Below are 27,161 nucleotides of genomic sequence, written 5' to 3'. Positions count from 1 at the left end.
TGTTTGTTTTTTCTTTTTCTATTAGAATTTTTTTATCAGAATTTTTTTAAAATACCAATCCAAATTCCCACTCCCTCTTCTCCTCCCATTCCCTCCACACACCCTCCCACCCCACCCCACTCTAATCCTCAGAGATGGTAAGGCACTTTGCTTTGTGGAAGGTCCAAGGCCCTCCCTACTATATCTAGTCTGAGCAAGGTATACATCCAAAGAGAATAGGATCCCAAAAAGTTCCACTGCTAGTGCCCCTCAGTCTGCCCCAGCCATACAACTGTCAACCACATTCTGAGGAACTAGTTTGATCCTATGTTTAAGAAGAGCAAGCATTCTTAACCTTTGAGCCATCTTACTAGCCTCTTGGTTCAAGAAATTTGTGCAAAATTTGAGTTAGTGTAACTTGGTAAGACCTAGACGTAGTGCTGAATGTTGGACTTTCTTTGCATGTGGATCCAGTTCTTGCTCCCCAAGAACTATAGGACTGATGTGAGCAAGTGATTTGAGTCTAATGTGGTGCAAACCATGTCAGGGTCTCGGGAGCTGTGGGTTCACAGAGGAAATGAGGGGATGATGGTCAGAGCAGGGATATCATGTAGAGAGAAGTAGGAACCATGAGTCCATGTTTAACTACATAGAGTTCCAGGTTAGAGAGCAAGAGACAATGTCAAGGCTGTCTTTTGTCTTTTCTGCAGGACAAGGTCATAGTGTTCTCCCTGTGCAATTGCTGATAATACCTGAGAGCATGCATCAAAGGCACCCTGAAGATAAATGGGCTCATTGTACTGAATAATTTTTTGTACTGAATATTTGACACGTATATGTAAGAGTGCTTGGACCAGATGGTGGTGGCATATACCTTTAATCCCAGCATTCAGGAGTCAGAGACAGAAGGGTCTCTGTGAGTTCGAGGCCAGCCTGGCCTACAGAGCAAGTTCTAGGACAGGCTCCAAAGCTACAGAGAAACTCTACCTTGAAACAAACAAACAAAAAAGAGTGCTTAGGAAATGTATGATTAAAACATATTTAACACACCCCAAAACTCTTGAAACTTTTTCACCAGCTTCTGAGAGACAGACACTGGTTTTACCAGAAATCTAAGCACCATTTTTTGTGGCTCTTTCAGAGATGGTGTATGTTTAGATAGGCAGTTAATCTTTCCTCTTGCCCCAGTGTTGACATGTAAGTGCTTCATTATAGAGCAGAGGCTCCAGCACATTATCAAGGGAAAAATGCCTCAAAATGGCAGGAACATCTAATCACAATTTATAAGCTATTCTAACCCAGAGGCCTTAGCCTAAGGCTAAGGCCTTATTGATATTTAAGAGACTACATCAGTTACTGTCATAGGCAGCGGTTCTGCACGCCGTGGCCTCTTCTCTAGTGTCTTTGAGCTCTGCCCTCTGGAAGCCAGGAATACACTACTAGTCCCTATAGTGCCTCAGTAGGCAGCTGAAAATGTCCCTAGGGGATAAAGGGCAACATTATTCCCACTAAGAACCAATGTTCTCATTGTGCAAGGTGGCTCACAACACTCAAGAGGCAACCTTAGCTACAGAGTGAGATTTGTGTCTCAAAACAAAACAAAATAAAGCATGGCAAAATGAACAACAATCACATAGTGTTATGAGTCTTGTGTATTGTTTCTGGAAATACAGCAGATAATGAAGAAGGGGAAAGTATAAAAGATTCCATGTCACGAAATTCCAAGTATGTGAAGAGAACACTGGGATCTAGAAATCAGATCCTAATTGTGCTTCCATGGCTACTGAAGAAAAGTTTTTAGCCCATCAACTCTCTCTCCTCCTCCCTTCTTTTCTCTCTCCAGTGCAAAATGAGAAGCATGGTTAGAGTGCCTGACAGATAAATCTTAGTGTAGGACTGAGATTGTTTCCTTCAAGCTTTGTGTGTAGGACTGGAGATTCTTCGAATAAGATCCATGCATCAAAAATTAGCTCCAAGTGTGTAACCTGCATTCTTCTCTTGCTATAAAGCTCTGTCACTGTGGAGAAATGAGATTGCAGAGCAAAGAAGGAAAAGAAGGAGAAGAAAGAGGAGGAGGAGGAGGAGAAAACTGAAACACTCTTAATCTTATTTGCCAGTGAATTGCCACATTTTGATAATTTGGTGAATTAGACTTAATTACTTTCCTTGTTCATATATAAAAGTTTGTATGTAACTAGCTGCAAGTATATTACATCCACATGCAATAGATAAATCACTTGCTGCATAATGTTTTGGAGCCTCATTGTGTTCCATTTAACCTAGTACAAATGTCCTTTTCTCCCTAAGTATCTAAAATCATAGTACCTTTTATTCCTTTTTTTTTTAATTTGAGTGTAGAAGATATTACAACAGTTATTTCATTCTGTTGGAAATCCACAGCCCCATTTTAGGTCTGTTTTTGTTGTTGTTGTGTTGGTGGTGGTGGTGGTGGTGGGGTGTGTGTGTGTGTGTGTGCCTGTAAGAGAGAGACAGAATGTATGTGTGTGAGAGAGAGAGACAGTGTGTATGTGTGTGTAACAGACAGACAGAAAGTGCGTATGTATGGGGAATGTGTGTGAGTGTCTGTGTGTTTGCTTTCAATTGAGCAATCACCTGGAAAAAGAGAAGGTGAAACTAACTTGTTTAAAAAAAATATGTTCCCAGATGAGGAAGGTTTACTCATTTCAGCCAAGCCGAACACAAAGGAAGGCTGTGGGCAGCAGGGTGAGTTACACGCAAAGCAGTTCTCTTTCCCTGCCCCCACCCCGGGAAACGACGAGCAGAGAGCACCAGTCACCGGAGGTGGGGCTTCCTGTATTGCAGAAATAGGTTCTCCCTAGACACCTTTCCACTAAGGTTAGAAGGCCGTTCACATTACAAAGTACCTTCCAGAGCCAGGGGTGGCCAGGAGGGCAGGACTGGGCTGAGTGGCTGAGCCGAACACGTGATACTGCCAGACTGCCAACTGGGCCCTCTGTGAGCCTGAGGCTGAAATCGACATTTGCCTCTGGCAGGGAAATGAACTTGTCAGTTTCCGTGTTCTTCAGACCCTCAACCCAAAGGAGTCAGAGATTGCAGTAGCAATTTGGCTTTGTGTATCAAGAACCTCACAGCTGTAAAGGTAAGTTCTTTGTCACTCTGAGCAACAAACCTGAGAGCAGTGACCTAGAAATCCACACCACCGCTGTCAATTTAAAAACATACGATCTTGAAAATAATAGAGGGCTGAGAGAGGCAAGGGCTGTATTTAATCTAAATTAGAGTTTGACCCAGTGAGCAGAAATGTGGCTAATCTGGAGGCAATGGTGGTAAAGGGGACAGGGTTAAACACAGAAGGGGAAAAAAGCTGGTGGAATAAGTGGCCAGCCAACTTAACTCCTGCCTGCTTGTAAAACAATCTATTTAACGTGGCTTTCAGGAGAGTGATCAAAAGGAATGTTATAATTGTGATTTACACTTAAAACAATCCCTGTGAAATTGCGATAGGAATGAAAAGAGAGTCTGTCTTTCACAACAATTACGTGGTTTGGCAAACAAGATTTTATACATGAACTGTTTTAAGTTCTGAATGTACTAGTTCCAATTTATGAACTGATCAGAGAATATTCTAGAGCCTTTAAGGAAAGACTGTTTTACTGGGAATGCAAAAAATGTTGACAATGTACATTTTAATAGTAAAGTGACTCGCTTCTTCAGAATGGCAGAAAAATCAGACAACTTGAAATAATGAGTTATTTTCAACAAATTTGTGCTCAAGAGATGAAATGTCTTAGCCAGGAGTTAAGAAAAATAAACATAAATACATTTGTGTTCTCTCTGTTTTTTTAAATAATCGAAGATTACAGAAAGTAGTATTAATGTGTGATGCCACTGTTTTTTCCCCTTAGCAAATAAAACTAATGTAATGCAGCTAGTGAGAATAATTTAAAGTATCAGCCATCGGTCCAGTTTGAAGAATATTCCATCAGGAACTGCCTAAGCGTAATATTTGACTATATAGTTTGGAACACCAAACTTCAAATGCTGTGTGTTCATGCATGGACTATTTCAGGTTCCATTTTAATTTTCGTAAAATATATTTCTCTATTGCATCTGATAAAACAAAAACGCCAGATTGTGTTCCTTTCCACAATAATCTCCTTATTGCTAGCTTTTTAAAAAAATCTTATTATATGTTTGGAACCTGTAATAATGTCAATTCTTCCTGTTTACTGTTTCCCCTAACTTTCCCAACAAGAACAAGCAATAGACATGCATCAAGACAAACACCCTGAAAGGAGGTCATATTAACTGTTACCTGCCTCTTTTGGAACATGAAGGGTCTTCCCACCCGGGTCTTCCCACCCACCCTCGGACCTCCTGTCTTCCTCCCAGCCGCAGGGCTTCAAAGACGTCACGTGGCAGCGTGGAGCCCGCCTCCTGATGACGTCACAGCACTCGCAGAAGACGTGCTGAAGAAAGGATGCTCTAGGATGCTGTCCAGGTGGACGGCCACGCTGCAAGATGCGGCACTGCAGGTAAGGGGCGCGTGGTGCCCGGATGCCTTTCCTGGCGCTCCCAACAGTGCAGACGCTTCAGGCAGATCCTGGGTGGGTGGTCTGCTGCCCTGGCATCTCCCCCTAAAACCGAAAGTGGGGCCTTTGCCTGCTGTCCACAGCTGCTTCCTCCTGCTCCTTTTGCTGTTGCAAGCATCAGATGGGGAGTGGCCTGGTGCAGGTGCAAGCGTGAGTTGGGTTTTGGCGTGTTGACTTGCAGAAAGTGGGCAGGGGCCAGACAGAAAAATAAGAGCCTCTTGCAAGGAAGGGAAGAAAAATTTTAACTGACTACAACACATGCTTTCTAAGGACAGAGACCAAGAGCAAAAGCTGCTTTGAAAAGATAACCATAAACCATTTTCCTTCTGTCATCGTGCTGGCTCAATAAAGATATCTTTATTAATTCTTCTCTCAGAGGTTGCCTCTCAGCAGTGAGCCTAATTTTATTCAAAGCAAAAACTTGATGGGGAATGGCAACATCTTAGCTACAATATCAAGGCCAGATGTGCAGTCAAAATTGTTTAGCATTATTTTGCAAGTTTCCAGCATTTAAACCTGTTTTTTTCCAGGCAGGTGTTTTCAGTAGATTTAAAAACAACAGCATTCGATAAAATACAATAAAAATACGGTTTGCAAAGATAATGGGCCACTGTAAAACATGGCTATATCTCTAAGAACAAAATGGTACTTAGCGAATGCTGAGGGTTGGAGATAACCCAGACCTTCAGAATTTCCAGCATTCTTCTTAATTGCCTAGCTGCATAATTAGCTCACTGAAGGAAGGGGCTTGATGACTCAGCGGCAGATGGAGGGGTCAGGTGACTTCAGTCCCAGCATGACAGCCTGTGCGTGCATGTGGGGGTGGGGATTTTAATGCCCTCTTTCTCAACCCTGCTTACATTCCTTTCTTCTGGTTTATGGCCAGGACGTGTGTGGGCACCCTAGGGAGGCGAATTAACATTCTCTTTGAAAACCTGATGTCTCTAGAAGTGGAGGCTACAGTCAACTGCTCTGGAACTTAACCTATTAAGAATTCTATCCGGTAGCAACTTTGGTCAAACAGTGCTATTCAAATTGATAATTAAAGATGGCATTTTGTTCAGACTTTGGGATATCCTGATAGGTTGTGTGTCATTCGTTCAGTGATGTATTGATTGTGATTTTCCTCCTTTGGTTTGCGTTGGCTACAAACATTAAGATTAGCCACTATTATAGCTCAGTTAGGTCATATGCTTCTTATTTGAGAGACCCTGGATTCCATGTCTAACAGCAAAAACAAAGCACCTTCAGATCCCACCCTTTCTTCTTCCGAACCAACTCTTGACAAAGCAAAGCAGGTGATGGAGGAAGGTAGAATAGACACTTGGATCGACTTCTGGTTTTGTCGCTGTATAACTTTGAAATAGTCACCATTATCCTTTCGGACCTCAGCTTCCTCATTCTGAAAGAAACAAAGTTAGCTGGTGTATGGTTTCTTATCTTTAGGATGGCTATGAGGGACATCCAATTCATTGTAGGATGTTTAGCCTAGTCTGTGGCCTCCACCTACAGATGCCAGTATGAAGCTCTTCCTTCCTTCTGTGACAAGCCAGAATGTCACCAGACATTGCCACCTGCTTAAGGATTCCACTAACCCTGGTTAGAAGTTACTGATTTAGATGACAACTTTATTCTTTTTTCCACCATGGTATTGGGAGTAGAATCTAGGTTTATTTATTGTATGTTAAGTAAGCACTCTACCACTGAGCCATAGCCTCAGTCCATAGATGCCCTTTAGATGTTTTTCCAGCTCTTACATTCCAGAGTTTGTTTTCTTATGGTATGTTCGATGTGGAGCCCTTGATTTGAAATCGTCATATTGGGTAGTCATGAATTATAAATGTGAGGGCTTTCTTTATTGGGGGTTATCATTCCCAGTTTCTGAGGGAAGAGGAGAGGGATGCTTGTATAGCATTTGTAATCAGGGGCTGGCCTGACACAAAAAAATAAAATAAAAATAAATAAAAGCAAATTAGAATGATGATTCTAATATCCACAAGGCTGTTCATCATCAATTGATACCTAAGAGACCAAAGAGCCTAATAAAATTTGTGGCCCTTGATTGGATCCCAGCCTGAACAAACATACAGTAGACATCTGGGGGGCACTTGAAGAGTTATGTGTCTAGCTATCAGTTGATCCAAGGAGATTAGTGCTGATTTGGTAAAATGAATCTGAGACTTACCCTGCTGGGTACAATCTTGCATAATCCTCTCCCTTGGCAGTTGGGCCACACCTAGTGACTCACATGGATATAAAATGGCTCCGACATGGCACTTCTGAAACTAGGCTATGAAGAACTGAAATGTCAGTTTTGGGTATGTGTTCTCTCTCTTGAGTCACTCCAGCATAGATGGGGGGATGCTGTGTCATGAGAATTTCTGCATCTTGTTGGGAGCCAGAACCAACTGTGGCATGGGTGCACTTGGCAACAGATCTGTCAGCCCCAGCTGAGGATTGAGGTTGTGGCAGTCTTCTGAGAGACCTGGAGCTTAGGCACTTAGCTAAGATACATGCAGATTCATATGCCAAACACTGTGATAGTTTTAATTGTTAATGTGACACAATCTGTATCATATAGAAAGAATCTCAATGAGAAATTGTCTAGATTGGGTTGACAAGTAGGCATGTGGGGAGATTGTTTGTTTTGATTGCATTAATTGATGTAGAAAGACCTAGCCCACTATGGGCAGGACCATTGCCAGAGTTTGGTTCCTAAATTGTATTAGAGTAGAGAAAGTTAGCTGAGCAACAAATGCCCTTGACTGTTGATGTAACTAGCTGCTCCAAGTTCCTGTTGCTTTGACTTCTCTGCAATGATGTAATGACTGTAATCTAGAATTGTATGCCAGATAAACCCCTTCTCCCTTGAAGTTGCTTTAATCAGGGTATTATATCACAGCAACAGGAAAGGAAAGTAGGACACACAGTGAGAAAAGACATGCTTATTTCCTACTACTGTGTTTTGAGTAATCTGTTAAGTAGCAATGGATAGTTCATACATATGTTTATTGGTCAGGGATCTTACATTTTGGAGATGCTTGTTGAAGTACTTAGAAATCAAATGCCATGATAAAGGCAATTTCCTTTTTTGGTTTTTATTTTTAGTGCTTTTTTTGAGATCTCTTTAATATGTGTTTATGCTTTAGAAGGCAGAAGAATTATTCTAACTGCATTACTTTCAGAGCCTTGTAGCATGTCCCTCCCTGCTCATCCAGTGGTTGTGTTGGACATGGGCCAGTCTTATCATCAGTCTTTGGCTTAACCATGTTTTCAGAAGCAGACCAACAGACATTTTTCTTTCTCATATGCAAGGCTGGGTTTCTTTTAAGATTATGATGTGAATTATATATTAATGAAGAATGATAATTATTTTTGATGAAATCGTAATTTATGGACTTGGTGATAGTTTCAAGGTTACAGAGACCACTTAGTTCTCTTACATTCTTGTCCCCCTACTTCATTTCCCAAGGCAACCAACCATAGATAATCTGGTTATACATGATTTCAGAAAATGCTTGTGCAGACACACCCGTCTACATAATATATCATCCCTTACCTCATTTCTCCGCTGTCTTGACATACGGTATGCACGAAATTGGAGCTGGAGATACAGCTCAGTAGTTAAGAGTACTTTTTGCTCTTACATGGGACCTGGGTTTGCTTCCTAGTACCCACGTGCCGGTTCAAACTGCCTGTAACTCTTGTTCCAGGGAGTCTCACACTCTTTTGACCTCTGCGAGCAGCAGGATCACACAGGTGGTACACATGCACATATGCAGGCAAAACCACATACACATAAAATAAATAAATCCAAAAAAATTTAAAAAATGAATATACACAAAGTCAGATTCAGAAATATTACTTCCATTAGTTTTTGTATATCTATACAGACCATTACTAGACCTTCCAAGGACACTATATTGTCCCATTTGCTGGAGTGGCCACTGCCATTTTGGTTCCTATTAGCACAGGTTTGCTTATCCTTGAATTTCACAGATGGAATCATAAAATACACTTTTACTTCTAGCTCTTTTGTTTTATATGCCTTATAAATCTATCTCTGTTATAGTAGTGATTGACTTCATTTTTATTTTTTCCTTTTATTTGTTTTGTTTTGTTTGTTTTTCAAGATAGGGTTTCTCTGTATAGATTTGGAGCCCATCCTGGAACCTGCTCTGTAGACCAGGCCGGCCTTGAACTCAGACATCTGCCTGTCTCTGCCTCCTAAGTACTGGGATTAAAGGCGTGCACCACCATGGCCCGACTCATTTCATTATCTTGTGAACAGCACCATAAGAAATAAAATGGGGTAGCCAGGTGTGGTGACTCATGCCTGTCATCCCAGTACTAAGGAGGATTGTGAAGAGTTTGAGGCCAGCATGAAATGATTTCCAGAGTCGCCTGGACCATGTCTCAAAAGGAAAAAATAACAAAGGTAAAATTGGAGCACCTGATTACTTGACAGCTCCATTTCTCTAGCTGTTGTTTGAGGATTAATTTACATCCACACATCCCCGGTACATTCCATCTCGCGGTCAGTACAGGAATTTACAGCACTGATGATGATTGATACGTGGATTAGGTACTCTTTTCTAATCAATGAAAATGGTATTATATTACTAGAAAATTTCAAAGGGAGAAACATTTCTCTGAGATGAAACTTATAGTGTTTAGAAGTTGGAAGAAAACTTCAAAGTCAAAACAATTTGTGTAATTTTTATCTGAGGAGTCTATGTCCAGAATGACTTGCCTAAGATCAAGCAACCAGTTTTGATAGAGCTATGGATGAACAATTGAGGTGTCTTTTTAAAATTTTTTTCCCAGTCTGTGAGGGAGGACACAGGTCTGTCTTCTTCAGTGCTGTGAGCTTGGAAAAATTGCTCCTTGAACAGTGGTCCAGTGGAAACCAAAGTTCTGTGCTGGGTGTGGTGGTCCACTTCCGAAGCTGTGGCAGGAAGACTGACAGTTTGAGGCTAGCTTGGGCTATTAATGAGTTCCAGGCCACCTTAAGCTGTATAGTTTGACATTGCCTCAAACAACAAAAATAACAACAGACAAACATAAACAAAACGGTGCAGTTGGCTGCAGAGATGGCTTAATGATTAAGAACTAGTAATGTTCTTCCGGAAGAGCCAAGGTCAGGGCTCCCCACTCACATCAGGAAGCTCACAACTACTTGTAATTCCATCTATCAGGGATCCAATGCCTTTTTCCAGCCTTGGTGAGCACCTGCACTCAAGAGCACAATGCCCCCACATGGACACATACCCATACATACAATTTTAAAAATAAAATAAACCCTTAAAAAAACAGATTCATTTAATGCCTAAGAAAAGACAATTAATATGAATACTGCAAAAGCATCCCCATAAGACACAAACCTCAATTTCCATTCACTCCTCCATTCAATACCTCAACAACATTGTAGTTTATTTTTATTTTGAGCATGTGTGCATGCAAAGAAGGTATATTCATGTGTGTGAATGTGGGTATATCGATAGAGGTCAGAGGGCAACCTTTGGTGTGGGGCCTCACCTTCCACCCTGTTTGAGACAGGGTCTTTGTTGTTGTTGCTCTACTGCATTCACCAGGTTAGCTGGCCCACGGTCCTCTGGGAATTCTCCTGTATCCATCTCCAATCTTCTTATAGGAGTGCTTGGGTTATAGATGCTTGCATTAAGATTTTTGTGCTGTGTATCTGGCTTTTTTGTGTGTTTGGCAATTCCAATTCAGCTCCTCCTATTACATGGCATGTGTTTTTCCTCACCAAGCCATCCCTCCAATCCCTTTAGTAACATTTTAATCCATCAACTATTCCTTGCATCTATGTTATGTGTCTAGGCCAGAGTTTCTCAACTTGACACTATACATATTTGAGGCTGTGTAGTCGTTTTGTTTCTGCTGTTTTAGAGGCAGGCTCTCATACTTGTAGCCCAGGCTGGCATCACATTTACAGTGGCCCTACCTTAGTCTCAAAAATACTGGTATTAGTCATACACCATCACATCCTGTTGGAACTGCAAGGTTCTTTATAGTGGTGGTAGTGTAGGATGTTTAACAGTTCCTCTCACCTGCATCTACATAGCAACCCCTCCGGTTGGGCCACTTTAAAATATTTCCAGTCATTACCAGGTCTCCCCTGTGTGTAAAATTTCTAGAGAACGTTAGGATGATGAGGAGGCTGTGATTCAATCATCTCTGCAGCGGGACCTTCAAACACCAGGCTGGTGACAGTGACAAGAGTTCCCCATTAGCTGCCTAGCGGCTGAGAGCCACCGGAACAAAGAGGAGACAGTCTCAAACAGAGGGAGGCTGGGAACAAGAGAGTGCATAGAGACATAGCCTATAGGAGAATTAAACTGCACCTGTCTCTTAAGTGTTAGCGCATTATAAACTTGTAACACACAGAGCTCAGGGATGATCACTTCCTACTACCTTTTCCTCCTTTTTCCCTGCCCACCAGTACTCTCTGTACCCAGATATCTGAGTCTGCCTTACACAGGACCTAGCAAGCTGCTGTGTGGCATGGCAGGCTTCCTACAGCCCCAGGCGCACACTGCTATTTGTCCCTTTTTGAAACCTTGCCTGTGTGTTGGAAAGGAGACCAGGCCAACCTCATATGGCCTCTAGTGATACAATTGACTCAGTGTTCTCCACTCTCACCCAAGCGGGGGATGGGGCTGTGAGGTCTCTGTGCTGCTGTTGCCAAGAGCCAGCAATTTAGAATTTCTGCACAGACACTTTCCAATAACAACAAAAAGAAAATGCTCACAATAATAATAATAATAATAACAACAACAACAACAACAATAACAATAATGAATATATGGCTCACAGTGCTCTTCTAAGAACTTTATGCACATTAAACTAATAGGGCTCCTGGCAGTCTATGAATCAAGAACTATTACCCTGGGTCCTTTATCAGATAAACTGAGACAGAGAAGAACATAGATCTCATATACCATGAGAGGAAGGTTACATAGAGCCCAGGCCCCAAGGCCTTTTTCCATGCCCAACAGGCCATGATCATTTTAGGACCTGGATGCTCCCTGGTTACATCGAGTGGTTGTTGGGAGCCCTGTTTCTCCTAAGCTGTGTGGAAAAAGTTTACCAAAGATACTTGGATTATCTTCCCATCTTTCAGGTGGGCAAAGGCAGACACATCCACAAAAAGCCTGCTTATAGTATAATCATTGTTTGGGCTTCTATACCAGGATCCTATACCAGGTAGTTCAGATAACAACAAATTCCCTCATCGTCTGAGATCAAGTTATGGAGAGGTTGTTTCCTTCTGAGGGCTGTGGAAAAAAAAGTCTGTAGTAGGTAGGTCTCTCTCTCTCTTTTGGGCTTGTCCTCTTAGTTTGTGTGTGTTTCTGTGCCCAAATTATGTCTTATAAGGATAATGATCATATTGAATTTAGGGTCCATCCTGATGACATTATTTCAATTTAATTACTTCTGAAAAGACCTTGCCTCCAAATATGGTCACTCTCTGAAATAGTGGTGGTTGGGTGGGTTGATACAGGAATTTGGAGGTGGATACAATTCATCTATAACAGTGCCAAGCACTGCTGGAGGAAAGTTGTGCCCTCTGTCTCTCCCTGTACTGGCTTTCCTCACATTGGCCTTCTGCTGACCTTTCTTTCTGACAAGTTTTTCTCCACAATCTGTTTTCTGCCTCCCTGTGATATTCTCACTTGTCGATTACTAAAAGTTAAATAGCCATCAGTGGCTAGTGGCTTTGTCAAGGTTACATGCAGGGAGGGGCATCAAACACAGCTTTGATGTATCCCTCCTGTGTCCTCATACTGGCCACAGCAAAGAGAACAAGGCTGATGTGGCTGAGGTGGTGGATGAAGTTTCAGTCCTTTTGCATATTTTGGGGGAAGCAGGATTGGTGAAAGGCATGACTAGGCTGGGAGGAAAAATAGCTCACTATGGTGGGCCCTCCTAGATACTGACCACAAAGTCCTTTTAGTCCAACAAGCACCTCCCAGGCTTCCTCTGTAGGAGGAATACTAGGTTTCACATTTAGCCAAATCAACGCAGACCAGGAACTAAGACCCGAGAAGTAAGCAAACACAACCAGGCCACAGAGCCCTGAGAGAACTGCTAGGTCAGCGTAAGTACAGAATTCAGTGGCCACCCTGAGATGTGTGTGCAGGTTCCCTAGCCAAAGTCAGAGCAGATTTCAGGGGATCTGCAAAGCAGTCTCTGTATGGTCTTGATGGTCTTGTTGTGTCAGCCAAATCCCTACTCAACACCAGTAGGGGTGTGCCTACCTAACAGTGTTTTCTCTGCCACCCTTCCTCTTGTTACTGGGGATCATTATCCCCAAACCTTTCTTATACCCATTTTTTACAGCTTCAAGTCAGGTTAAACTCACTTTCCTGTAAGGAAAGCCCTGGTCTCAAACGTACATGAAGCCCAGCCAATAGCTGGGTACTGAGATTTCAAGAACTGATGGTCATCCTTTGCCCCTGACTATTGAACTCAACAATGCAAGCCAGGAAACAGCTACTTTCCTCCTTCTCTATCTCTAGAGACCTCTGCAACTCCAATGACTTTCTCTTTAGTTGCACCAGATGTCGCATCATCCATTGACTGCCTCAATTTTGTCCCTAGGGTACATTTGATAGTATCTTTTTTAAAAGTAGTTTAAAAATATTTTCATTAATTGATTTATTAATTTTCGGACAAAGTATCATGTATCCTAGGCCAACCTCAAACTCACTTTGCTGAGAAATGACCTTGAATTTCTGATCTTCCTGCCTCTACCTCCCACATAGGGGATTAAAGGCATGGGCCACTACTGATGGGGAGTAAACCCAGGGCCACTTGCACACTAGGTAAACACTCTATGAACTGAGCTACATCCCTAAGGCCTGACCAAAACTTTTTTCAAAATCATTTATCTATCTCTATCTATCTATCTATCTATCTATCTATCTATCTATCTATCTATCTATCTATCTATCTATTTGCATTTGCGTGCGTCTATATGCTCATGAATGTATGACATGAGCTGTCAGAGGACAGTTGGTTGAGAAGTGGCTCTTTCCTTCTACCATGTGGCTCCTGGGGATCAAAATCAAGTTATCAGGCCTGGTGATAAGTGTTTTACCCATTGAGCAATCTCACTAGCCCAACAGTAACATTTCCAGAAAAAAATTATCCTCTGGTAAGTTTTTTTTAAAGAATTATTTTTTTATTATATATACAGTGTTGTGCCTGTGTGTATGCCTGCACTCCACAAGAAGGGATCATATCTTATTCTAGATGGTTGTGAGCCATCATGTAGTTGCTAGGAATTGAACTCAGGACCTCTGAAAGAGCAACCAGTGTTTTTAACTGCTGAGGCATGTCTCCAGCCCTTCAGCCCCAACAGCAGCTTTTTAAAGTAAGACTGCATTAGTTCAAATGAATTAGAAATGGCTGAGGGTTCACATGGACAGCAAGGTGATAGGAGACGCTTCCTTCCATGCTGAGGAACCCACCTTCTCAGATAAATCCTCTCTCATGCCCTTCTATTGCTTAACTGTAAAGGCGTTTGTATACTTACTTTATTGGCCCTCATGGTAGTTTATCGTCTATTTATCTTTTCTCTCTCATTGCTTTTAAGAGACCGTGGTTTAGTGTTATAGAGATGGCTCAGCAGTTAGGAGCACTGGCTGCTCTTCTAGAGGACCCAGATTCAATTCCCAGCCCTCAAATGGCAGCTCATAGTTGTCTGTAAATCCAGTGTTAAAGATCCAACACCTTCTGGTCTCTGAAAGTACTGCACATATGTGATACACAAACATACATTCAGGTTGATTCCCCTTACATATAAAATAAAAATATGGCCGGGCGGTGGTGGCGCACGCCTTTAATCCCAGTACTCGGGAGGCAGAGGTAGGTGGATCTCTGAGTTCGAGGCCAGCCTGGTCTACAAGAGCTAGTTCCAGGACAGGCTCTAGAAACTACAGGGAAACCCTGTCTCAAAAAACCAAAATAAAATAAAATAAAATAAAGTAAAATAAAATAAAATATATGTAAAACATACATAAAGAAAGATCCTGGTTTTCATTAGTTTTGGCAATTTGATTGTCATGTGCCTGGGTGGTTCTTTTTGTTTTGAGATGCATTGAGCTTCTTGTTTCATTCAGAATAAGGTTTTCTACAATTAATGTTCTAGTTATGATATGAAATTTATTTCAGATAAACTTCCTTAGATACTTTATATAATAATTGTACAGTGCTGTGGATAAAACCTAGGGTCTTAAACATGCTGATCCACTCTCTAGCTCCTTGAATGGATTTAAAAACCAGTTTCCCTGTGGAATTTTTACCCTTCTCCATTTGCCTGAGAGCATTAGTGGTTGGTCTCATGGTTGGTTTAAGGATCTGTTGGATTGTGTTTGCCACTAAAATTATCAGTTTGGAGGGGCAAGAGAGTAGGGGTATTTCTACACCAGTTCTGAGAGTCATCGTAAACACTGGCTCCCAACCATGACTTTCAAACATGTCATGTGAACAGAACCACCATCCCTGGCATCCACAAGGATGTCAGTTATAGAGATGCTACTAGAAATCAGGTGGTGCTTACAAGGTTTTGAGTGGTATGGGTTATTCTAGAACTTGGGTAAGGACAACAGAGTCACATGTACAAGGCAGTTCACATGTATGTAGTCACATAACAGTATTACAACAACTGGCAAAACTGGTCAAGGTCCAGACTTGTCTTTAATTTCTTTGGAATGTAGCAATAGTGCCTGGTAAAAGTTGAGAATTGAAGTGTGGGGAAGAGCCTCATGTATCTAGCTCTGAATCTGGTGTGTGTGTGTGTGTGTGTGTGTGTGTGTATGTGTGTGTGTAGAGAAAAAGAGAGAGAGAGAGAGGAGAGGGAGAGAGAGAGAGAGAGAGAGAGAGAGAGAGAGAGAGAGAGAGAGAGAGAGAACCAGCCAGCTGTGGTCGTCGTATATATTTATATAATCCTAGCAGTCTATGATACTAGGACCCAGGAGAGGACCCCAGTTTGCTTTCTTTTGCTGTGATAAAAACCTCACAACAAAAGCAAGTTGAGGAGTAAAGAGTTTATTTCATCTTACATTTTGCAGTCTAACCATAGGGGAAGGCAAGGCAGAAAGCTTAACAGGATAAAAACCTGGAGGCAGGAACTGATGCAGAAGTCATGAAGGAGTGCTGCTTACCAGGTTTCTCCCCATGGCTTGTTGAGCCTGCTTCCTTAAATCACTCAGAACCAGTTGGCCAGGCGTGACCCTGCCTAAAATAAGCTGTGTTCTCCCCTATCAATAACTAATCAAGAAAATGCCCCATAGACTTGCCTACAGGCCAATCGGATGGACTAAAGTCCCTTTTCCCATATGTCCCTGGCTTGTGTCAAGTTGACAAAAGAGTCAGGATTTCAATGTCATCCCACGCTACATAGAAGGTTTTAGCTTTGTCTAGGTTATATGAAACTCAGTCTCAGGAAAAACAAATGGAGAAGAAAAAAAAAGAATCAAAACAGAGTGAGTAAGATTTTATTTTCTACCCACATATGTTCTCTCTGTCTCTCTATGTCTTTCTGTCTGTCTCTGTCTCTATGTCTCTGTCTCTCTATCTGTGTCTATCTCTTTGTCTCTATCTGTATTTGTATGTCTTTCTGTCTCTGTCTCTATGTCTCTGTCTCTCTATCTGTGTCTATCTCTTTGTCTCTATCTGTATTTGTATGTCTTTCTGTCTCTGTCTCTATGTGTCTGTCTCTTCACTGTTTTTAAACTTCCATTTTGAATCCTTCAATTCAGAGCAGCATGAGCATATAGCTAGAGCAATATTTGCTACTGCCTTAAAACATCTGTGGCATAGTTACTTTTGCATCCATCCACTCAGGCAGGTTAGGAGCATTAAGTTATTAATGGTGGTGCATTTCTGTAATATCTACATTCAAGAGACTGCAATAGGAAGGTTGCTGTGAATTTTTGGCAGTCTGAGCTATGGAATAACAGAAAACAAAGTAAACAAAAAAGGTGCATGTTTTTATGGTGGGCAGTGTGAAACTAGAGATAACTTTGCATTGGATGGCAGTGTTTAAACATTTTGTTATGTTGAGTGCAGAGACTCAGACTCTGAGGAAAGGCAACCTGGGGCATCATTATTCAGTGCAATACTCCTTTCACCAGAGAACAAAGTGAAGAATGAGAAAGTGGCCTGGTTATCCAAAGCCCAGTGGGCTGATGATACTCCTATATCTGACTACTGAGTCTAAGAGCAGTTCCCTGAAACCCCAGCCACCTTCGTCAGGACACATCATATTGCCTCCATCCATCACCTTCTAAACCAGTCTTGTGACTTTTATTGTTTGTGTCTTTGCTTTTCTCTGTAGAATTACCACTGAATTGTTCGCTCTCGTAAATCATAACTTACTTTAGCCTGTTTCTGAATAGTCCATAATATAATCACATGTGTATTCTGATGCATCTGGATTGTTTGGTTCACCATTCTGTGCTTAAAAGTTATAAAATGTAAGCATGTTTAAGGGTGTGCTTGAGTCGGGGTAGATTAAAAGAGAAGAAACTGAAGGGAACAGAGAAGCTGCAATGACTTTTAGGGACAATTACACCAGTGCCTGTTCCTTAGTGCTCAGTTGATATTATGGGCTCTTCAGTTTTGAACTTCTGGCAACCTACAGGCCCAGAAGAGAAGCTCCAGTGAGGGTGAGTTAAGTTATAAGTTAAAGAAGATGGAGAAAGACAGACTCCTTTGCACAGGGGCATTGGTTTCTGGAGCAATTGGTGAAGTGGAAGATTCTGAGAGGCTCCCTCTGGTGGCCATATGTGATGACACTATGTGTGAGCCCAGAGACTACCAGTTTCTAGGTTGAGTACCTATATAACCCATGTAGATTACAAGAAAAAAACCTTTTAAAGGCTACTTGTGGATTAGTCATTGGAATTGTTTAGCATATTGTTAAGAAATTAATGCTTCTTTTCCTGTGGGGGAGGGATGCTTATTTTTAGATGCCACCTGACCTAAGCCTGTCTCTGAGCATGATCTTCTCAGGTCCTTACCTGTAGCTGTGCACTTCTAGAATTCCTGTTGAGTCCTATACTGTTCACTAGAGGTGACCTCTACTACTGTCCTTGAATACTTTATTAGAGAAATGCAGCTGTTATATTTTATTCATGAACCAAGGCAACAGGAAACTGAAGGAATTAATTAGTTAGGGGAAATCCTTCTGGTTGGATGATCTCATAGACACCTTAAAGTGTGTATGGGTAGGGTGTGTGTGTGTGTATTAGAAACTGCCTTTTATCATCTCAAAGTGTCAAGGTTGAAATGTTACTAATGTTCTTTATTGATATTTCTGGGACTTCATTCTGTCCCCTAAATGATCTGAGAGACATGACTGTGACTGCTTAACTTTGAAATAGTCCCAGTGGATCACAACAAATACCCGTCCATAGAGGAATGGAGCAATACATTGGAACTTAGTTCTTCAGTCAGATAAAAAGAGTAGGAACTGGCAAAGCATATTGGCTCATGGGCCAAACCCAGCTTGCTACCTGCTTTTGTGTGACTTCTGGGCTAAGAATGATTCTTATTTTTATATTGTTGAAGCTAAATGGTTTTTACATTTTAGTATTGTTGATGCCCCAAAATATTTTGTAACATAATGAGGATTGTGCAAAATTTGAATTTCAGTATCCACAAACAGTTTTATTGAACCAGAGCCACATATTGACTGTATGTCTGGTCTTTCGGTGCTTTTGAATGACAGACAGCATAGAGGCGTATAAACCTAACATTGCCCACATGGCTCACGCAGTTTTAAATATTTGCATTCTGACCCTTGAAAGAAAACATTGTCCCCCATCCCCGCAATTATAAGGCAGAGAGGTAGAACACAGTAATTATGTTCAAAAATGTAGATGGACCTTATAGCATAATTTAGAATACAAGACACTGGGAACAAAAGACTTAATTGATTAGAAGTTTGAAGATAAGTAGTGGCAGCATATGGTATAGGCTTATCATAAAAGTGGTTAAGAACTATGGGTGCAATGGTAGGCTTCTAGGACCTAGGTACATCCCAATTAGTTTTTGAGATAGGGTCTCCCACTGAACCTTGAGCTCACAAATTCAACTAGACTGGCTGGACAGTGAATCTTAGGGATCCTCCTGTGTCTGCCTCCCCAGTGCTGGGCTTACAAGTATATTGCTGCATTCCTTCCTTAACATGGGTTGTGGGTGTCCTGACCAGTGGGACATGAACAGGAGCACAGCACGAACCTTGAAGGAAGAGGAATGAAAGGCGCAAGAGACACGAGAAACAGACAGCAAGTCTGTGTTCTGATCCAAGCTGCCAACATTATTTTTTCTCAAAAGCATTATGTAGCAAAAAGGCAGTGGGGAGGGTAGGATACTGGAATGTCAGGTCTGGAGACTCCCTAGCTGCTAGGAAGAGATAAGGAAATGCTGAGGGTCTGTAAATGTTTTCTGGGGAAGTGCTAATCACTTCTGGAGCCCACAGGTCTGCAATCCTGTAGGCACTCTTAACTCACAGGGAGATAAGGATTATATCCTAGGCCCGGAACTTGCTCTACAGAGGTGACAGAGGTGAATATCTTACTTAATGACTACCTTGGCTATAACCAAATACAGGTCTTTGCTCCCAGCAGATGGGGGTGGAATTCAGGGTCTCACAGGTGCATAGCAAGCACTTTACTCACTAACTTGTCTTCACAGCTCTGATTTTTTGTAGCTAGTTGTTTACTTCAGAAGGAAGAGATTTCAACTTGGGGTGTAGGTTAGTGGTAGAACACATGCTTAGTGTGCATGAAACCCCAGATCCATCTACAAGAACTGGAAATAAAAAAAAAAAAAAACAAAGGTGGAGGGAATGGAGAGAGACTTCAGTCTGGCATCCTCAGAAGTTTAAATAGAGTTCCCTTTTATCCTAGCAACTTCAATTTTTTTCTTAGTTTTTCAAGACTCAGTTTCTCTGTGTAACAGCTCTGGATGTCCTCTAACTAGCTCTTGTAGACCAGGCTTGCTTTAAATTTACGGAGATCCGCTTGCCTCTGCCTCCTGAGTGCTGGGATTAAAAGCGTGCACCACCACCGCCCAGCTAACTTCACTCTTAAGCATATATGCATGAGACATGAAAACATGAATACAAAGACCTTATACCATGTTTATAACAGCTCCAAAGTTGAGATCACCCAAATATTTAGTTAGGAGATTATAGAGAAACCAAGTGTGATACTGTGCCACTATGGCATATCATTCAGCAATAAAAAGGAATGATGTGCTAATACATAATCTTCTGTAAGATATATCTTGAAGATATTGTGCTAAGTGAAAGGAGCTAGCCACAAAAGGCCACATCAGATGATTCCATTTAGGTGAAATATTATAAAATAGGCAAATTCAAAGACAGAAAATATATCAGCGGTTGCTGGAGGACTGAAGAGGAAATGATTGCTGGTGGTTATGAAGTTACATTTAAGGGAGATTGGATAGTGTTGGTGATTGCACAAGTCTGGAAATGTACCCAAGTATAAATTGGAAATTTATAGTAGATGAATTAATTATGTATAAACTATGCCTAAAACAGATTATTGTTCCATGGCTCACTGTGCATTTATATAGGTCAGAGCATAGAAGTCTTAAGGTGACAGCCACTTTATCAACACAGATAGCTCAAGGGATTGGCTCTTTCCACCAGGTTATCCAGTTTAGTCCCTTGGGTCCAGGTTGATTGAATAGTACAAAGCAGGATCTAGAATTCAGTTAAAAAGCACCACCGAAATGCTAGTTCTCAGAAAAACAAGGCAAATTGAAAGATCATAGCAAAATAACTAGTTTCATTGAGCTTTCCCTGTGATTATATCTAGCTTACTTCCCACTTCCCTGACCGGAGAGCAGTGAGACTCTTGCCATTGGCTAGTGTTGTGCATTGCTATTCCTGAGTGGGGGCTGCTACCTTCTTGCTGGTTGCTGTGAGGATGCATTGCTTACCTGTATGAATCCTTTCTCTTACACTTTCTTTTTCTTTGTCGCCCCCTCCCCACCGCTTCCTTCTTTCCTTGCCCCTCCCCAGCTCTTTTGAGACAGGTCTCTCTCTATAACTCTGCTTTTTCTGGAACTTAAACTATATAGAATAGAATGGCTTTGAATTTGCAGCAGTCTTTCTCCTTAAATCTCTCAGTACTAAGATTACAGGTATATGCTGTTACACCCAGTTGTAGGTATCTGTTTATAGATAGCTATCATACTGCTTGTACCTCACCGCTAGATGGTAAGAACAATAATGGTTACTTTTGAGAGTTTGAGGCAGTCGGCCTGATTATCTCTATTTGAATTTTGGCAGCACTAAAGAATACATAGTTTCAGTTTTTCCTCTCTGTACTACTCACTAGTTAAATACAAGGGACAATGAAGATAGCTCTGAAAATTCTGGAACACAGCAAGGGCCTAAAAATTAGCTGTGGCACAGACAAATCATTTTGATTAATTAATAAAAGTTTGTTTGTCCCTGAGAGAGTAAAAGGACTAGTCATTAACTTTCAGTCACTGTGTCACATGGCTTGGCAGGTCAATGGAAGTCACATAGCCAGACTGAGGATTCGTGCAAATATCTCAGTGGTTTGTCCGCTTTGAATAGGGAAAATTCTTATTTGAAGAAATTAGTCTCTAATAAATGCAAATATTTTAATGGTATTTTAGGAAAAAAGATTTAAAATTTCTGGCATAGATTCCTATTTTAGTGACCTACTTCACTGTTCCTTGATAAAAAGCAACCACAGGAGGCCCCTGAGAAAACACCATTGGAACTGGGCGTGGTTATGCATGCCTTTAAACCCAACTTTTAATTCCAGCACTGGGGGGAGGGGAGGCAGAGGCAGGCGGCTGGATCTCTGTGAATTTGAGGCCAGTCTGCTCTACAAAGTGAGTTCCAGGACAGCTGAGTCTATTGAAATCAAACACCATTGAAACCCTAGCCTCCTCAGGCTGAAATGGAACCTGGGATTGGGTGCTGCTATTTGTCAGCCAGAGACTCCACATAGTCATCATAACAGTACCCTGTGGCAAGAGCTGCTACAATCTCTGTTTCGTAGCTGGGAAAACTGAGACCAGGTAAGGCTCAGCAACTGGCCTACAATCATACCACTGGGGAGTGTCTTAGCTGAGTAGGAACTCATACAGTATTGCTCCAAGGTCTTAATAGTGCTACCTTTCAGGACGAAAACTCAAAGTACAGCGGGAAACATGTATTAAAGAATTAACTTGGGCTAGGACGGAACTCAGTTGGTAGAATGCTTGTTTAGCAAGCACTAAACTCTGGGTTCCATCCCTAGCACTGCATGAACTAGGAGTGATCATGTACACCTGCCATCCACAGCGCTGGGAAGGTGGAAGCAGGGGATCAAAGTTCATGCCTTTATTCCCAGCACTCTTGAGGCAGATCTCTGTGGAGTTTGAGGCCAGCCTGGTCTACAGAGCAAGTTCCAGGACAGCCAGGAACTTAAGCCCATCCCCCCAACCCAAAAAATGTTCAAGGACATCTTCGGCTATGTAGCAAGTTGAAGGTTGGCTTGAACCACGTCTCTAAAACAAAGTAGTACTTGATGTTTGAAACTAGCATGTTAGGAAGTCCTTTACCACTGAACTACAGTGCCAGCCAGCCATCTATTTTAAAGTATACCTATGAAAACCTATGACAACATGTTATAGTGACTTACAACCGAAGATGGTCAGAAATAATCAATATTTTCTTCTAGATACTTTCTGCATTTGTGAAAACTTTTTGTAAGGTGAATGGTCAATTCTATTTTTCAAAAATGGTCACAACACTATTTCTGCATTCCGGGTTGTTGTTCTTCTTTTTCTTTCTTAAAGACTTAGTAGCTGGCTCTTAACAGGTTGCGCGGAGTCCTGAGGAACACGTGTGACCAGGGCGGTGGGTGAACAGGCGGTGCAGCGGCGGGTTAATGGCACAGACACAGAAAATAGACATAAAGCTTTATTAAGAGAGAGAGAGAGAGAGAGAGAGAGAGAGAGAGAGAGAGAGAGAGGGAGGGAGGGAGAGGGAGAGAGAGAGAGAGAGAGAGGGCGCGTGTGCACACGCAAAAGGGGGCAGTGAGAAAAGAGAGAGAGAAGAGATTCAGGATGACTCCAAGAGACCAGGGGTCGCTGGGAGTGGGCGTGGAAAGGGGCGGGGACCAAAAGAATAACATTCCCGGGTATTTCTTACAATAAAAGGCAAAAAATTAGATATCACAGTTTGAAGGAATTGGGGCGGCGAATTCTCAAGACTGCTTCCGGCTGATTGTGGGCGTCGTCTTTGGGGGGAGGGGGAACCCGAGAGAAGGCTGGGTGCCGGTCACATCCTGGCATAGCTGGTCTCTTTGCTTCTGACTGGTGTCTGTGGCATGGAAATGTCTGGTGTCTCTAAGGTATTGGCAGAACAAAGAACAAAGTTAAATGAAGGAAAAAAATTTTTGGACCAGGGAATTGAGTGGGTATCTGACCTGTTTACGATGGATTTCTTAATTTGACTCCCTGGAACTCACAAGAACTCCTTGGGTTTGTGAAAACAGAAGTTTTAAGAGATAAATTTGTTTTGAAATTTGTTTGGTGAGGTGACCTGGTAAAACCTCAACCTGGTAAAACCTCTCAGCTGTCAAACTGTCAGAGATCTTTGAGAAGGATAAGATTTTACTTGAGTTACCGATTAGAAAATGACAGAGAACTTACTTGGTTGGCACCCAGAGCTACTCTTTTTAGGTCCTCCATGATCGCTGAAGGTTGTGCTTGACATTTTTTTATTTAGCGCAGTCCTGCCAGGTTCCAGAAGACTCTGTGGGCTAAGAAATCTGTAGGAAGACAGGCCTACCTTGACCTGAGCAGCTAGGCTGTCAATTCCAGTGATTCTGTCCACGTCTGGAGGTCTTTGGATGAAAGGCAGTTTTGCCTAATGGTCAGCGCTTGGCAGTTGAAGCAAACTGCAGGACGTTGTTTCGTGCGCCGCATCTGTCTTCTTTGGAGGGAGCAGAGAGCTGCTGCTAGGAGCCAACCTGTCTCTTTTTGCTATAAAAAGTTTTTAATAATTAAATATTTAAATATCACATTCCCCAGATCTCTGAACAGTTGAGGGCTGGATTAAATATAGCTGCAGTATACTGGCTCTTAACAGGTAAGATCCAGACTTGTAAAAAGGCAGAAAGAAACTGTTGGCAATGGAAGGTTAATGTCAGAATTGACAATGTTAGAGAACAGCTTAAGGCATTTTTGTAAGAGACTTAAAAGTACATACCAGTTTAAAATATGAGATTTAGGATTTTGTAATCTGAAATGAGATGTAATGAACAATTATTATACATAGAGTGAACAGGAATTGAGCAACGTGGATGACTCTGATGGGCCCTATCAGAGACATACCATTTGCACAAAACACATGTAGCAGAGTTAACAGGAGAATTTTAGTGAAGACCTGGTGAAGAGGCAGGGTGAAATTGGGAGAGCTTGGTCACCTGACCTGGCTCTCAGCCAAGATGGCGACGAGTCACCAGATCCACCTGGCCCTCAGCCAAGATGGCGACGAGTCACCAGATCCACCTGGCCCTCAGCCAAGATGGCGGCAGCCACGTGTTGCGGGAAAAAAGTTACAATTTTTGAGCTGTAAGGACTTTAAGTTTACTGCTTGGCTCCCATAGCTAGACCGTGAACACGCCCGCAAAAAAAAAACCGTAGCACTTCAAACCTGAAGGACCGTTCCTGGCAGGTGAAATGCATGCAGATGGAACGAACATTCAGGCGCGTGACCCAGCGTCCCGGTGACACGCGCGGAATGTTATGCTTGGCTGGCTGAACCCCAAGTGTACGAGGACCGTTCCTCCGACAGGAGAGGTGCAGCAAGACCAAGCCTCCGTCCTGGACGGGAGATCACACCGTAGTGATCACGTGGAGAGTCAGAAGCAGGGAAGGAAGAAAAGAAAAGAAAAGAGAGCCGGAGCCCCGGGCCCCGGGTGCGAGCGGAGTGAGAGGCTTTCTTGCCGTCTCAATCACGGTCAGAGCTGGGAACGCAAGCCGGATTGAAGGCCGGAGAAGGGGTTCAGAGAAGTCCCCCCCGACCCTAGGAATAGCCCACGGGCCGCCGAGCGCTCAATGGAGACCGGTGGGTAGACCAGGGTCGTTTGACCAGCTAGAAGGGAACTCACAGTTGAAGCCGGTGTTGGATGAAGAGCCGCGCACAGGCAGGTGTTGAGATGTGAAGCAGGTGGTTTAGTCCATAGGGCCTCCGGTCCTCAGGTCTCAGGTCTCCAGTTCTTCAGCTGGTCCGGCACGGTCCAGGGGAACCAGGCTGGTGCCAAGCCTGGAGCCCCAGTCCCGAAATCCGGGGGACACAGCCGTCGGGTTTCGGCACCAATGTTGTTCTTCTTTTTCTTTCTTAAAGACTTAGTAGCTGGCTCTTAACAGGTTGCGCGGAGTCCTGAGGAACACGTGTGACCAGGGCGGTGGGTGAACAGGCGGTGCAGCGGCGGGTTAATGGCACAGACACAGAAAATAGACATAAAGCTTTATTAAGAGAGAGAGAGAGAGAGAGAGAGAGAGAGAGAGAGAGAGAGAGAGAGAGAGAGAGAGAGAGAGAGAGAGAGAGAGAGAGAGAGAGCGCGTGTGCACACGCAAAAGGGGGCAGTGAGAAAAGAGAGAGAGAAGAGATTCAGGATGACTCCAAGAGACCAGGGGTCGCTGGGAGTGGGCGTGGAAAGGGGCGGGGACCAAAAGAATAACACGGGTGTTTTCCAGAGACTCAGCAATCCCCCATCAGGATTGTGATCTATTTTCCACCCACTTGACCTTGAGTGTGCTTTTGCAACAACAGCCTGACTTCTGAGGCTAAGTGAGGTAAAATGACACAGATTCTTCCTGGTGTCTGTCAGGACACAGTCACCTTGAAGTCTAGGGACTCCAAGTAAGAAGGCCTGCCACCCAAAGCAATCATATTGGAGAGGCCACATGGCAGTGCCACGTGGAGCCTCAGCTATTCCAGTCCTCATTTGTTGAGTCTCCCAAGCTGGGCACAGCTGATAGTGAGCAAGCTTTCAAATTATTTCAGGCCCTGCTGACTGTAGTCTCCTGAGCAATCTCTAGTGAGAACTGTCTTTTTTTTTTTTTTTTTTTTTCTGGTCGAATCCCAGTGCTATTAATGACAAAAATGAGGCACTTGTTCCTATGTAAGCCATCATGTTTTGAGATCAACTATGAATAACCTATATATCTCATGTGACTTTTTATGGTTATAATAAAAGTGATACAACGAGTTTCTGCCTTCCTAGCACTGGGATCACAAGTTTGCGTTACTCATCCTGCTTTTTTCGTGGATTCTGTGGATCTAACTCAGGTCTTCATGTTTGTGTGGCAAGCACTTTCTTGAGGCAAGCTTTCTACGTACTCTCTTGTAGTACTAGCATAAGGCGAAAGGACAGAGGTGTTATATTAAATATTGCTGTCTGTGGCTAAAGAAAAAGGTCTGCCCAATGCAAAGCTATGCTTCTTGGGCTACTTTCTTGGGCTCGTAGTCAGAGGTCAAGAATTCCTTTTACCTCCTTCACCCAATCCATTTGCAGTAGATCTCAGCTCCCCTCTCCCCATACCCACTTTCCTGCCATCCATGGTAGAGCATAGAAGTACTTCAAGATACCAGTCCTAGTTTGCTTGCTTTCTCTAAGCATGTCAATGACATGTTTTCTTGCTCACAGTTCTGTTGGCCATAGATCCTCAAGATCAAGGACAGACCCAGAAACTTTAGAGATTGCTCATGAGCACTGGCCTTACCCATTTATTGAGTCCTTGTCCATTTCCAGATACTGCTTCGTATCTGGAAATGAAAGTGCCTAATAGTACCGTGAGAAGCACCTGGAACTGTTTACCTGTTGGGCACTAATACCACTTCTAATATCACTACTTTCTTGAGTTTGAGCTTGTGTGATGCTTCCAGAGGTGAACCTGAAAATTCTGAACCCTTAAGTCCAGAAAGATTCTGCTTTGACCTGGAAAGATGAATATAGACTAGAGTGTCCTGAAGACTGACTCAGTACTCAGAGAAAAAAAAAAAACAAACTCTTAAACCTCTTCTGACCAACAGCATGAGTCCATACCACTGAGCTCAGTTTTAAAACCACAGAGTCAGGGGCTGGAGAGATGACTCAGCGATTAAGAGCACTGGTTGCTCTTCCAAAAGTCCTGAGTTCAATTCACAGTAAACACGTGGTGGTTCACAACCATCTAGAATGAGATCTTGTGCCCTCTTCTGGAGTAAGGCATAAATGCAGGCAGAATGCTGTATGCATAATAAATAAATCTTTAAAATCCAACAAACAAGCGAAAAACCCCCTCAAAATCATTGAATTCCAGATCTGAAAGTATGCTCACAACTCATATTTAATGGATGAGAAGATTAAAGCCCATAGAAGTCAGGAGGCCTTTCCCCATCATCCCACAGCTTCCCAGGGTGGATACAAAATCCTTCAGGGACTTGAAGATTTGATACATTGTTTGGGTCTTTCTAAACAGTAGTACCTTTCAGAGTGAAACCAGAATTTTAGAGTCAAAAAT

At 42.5% G+C, this 27,161-nt stretch overlaps 1 protein-coding gene across 4 annotated transcripts in view; it reads left to right on the top strand.

The window, feature by feature from the left end:
- Positions 1 to 2,923: 2,923 nt before the first annotated feature.
- Clcn4 (chloride voltage-gated channel 4) overlaps positions 2,924 to 27,161 on the top strand; it is a 73,531-nt gene continuing 49,293 nt past the window's right edge. For 2 of the 4 annotated variants that reach the window (XM_038315990.1, XM_038315986.1), the window contains exons 1-2: positions 2,925 to 3,100; positions 4,354 to 4,496. Coding sequence is in view for 3 of the 4 variants with exons in the window: in XM_038315986.1 (XP_038171914.1) it covers positions 4,483 to 4,496 (14 nt within the window). In the remaining variant the exon portion in view is untranslated. Of the gene's footprint in view, positions 3,101 to 4,298; positions 4,497 to 27,161 lie in introns of all 4 variants that reach the window. The other 2 variants (XM_038315988.1, XM_038315987.1) reach the window with 2 other exon arrangements.

This window comes from Arvicola amphibius, chromosome X (assembly GCF_903992535.2).
Source record: "Arvicola amphibius chromosome X, mArvAmp1.2, whole genome shotgun sequence".
Lineage (NCBI taxonomy): Eukaryota > Metazoa > Chordata > Mammalia > Rodentia > Cricetidae > Arvicola > Arvicola amphibius.
The sequence above is the reverse complement of the archived record's forward strand: the minus strand, read 5'-3'. Positions and strand labels throughout refer to the sequence as shown.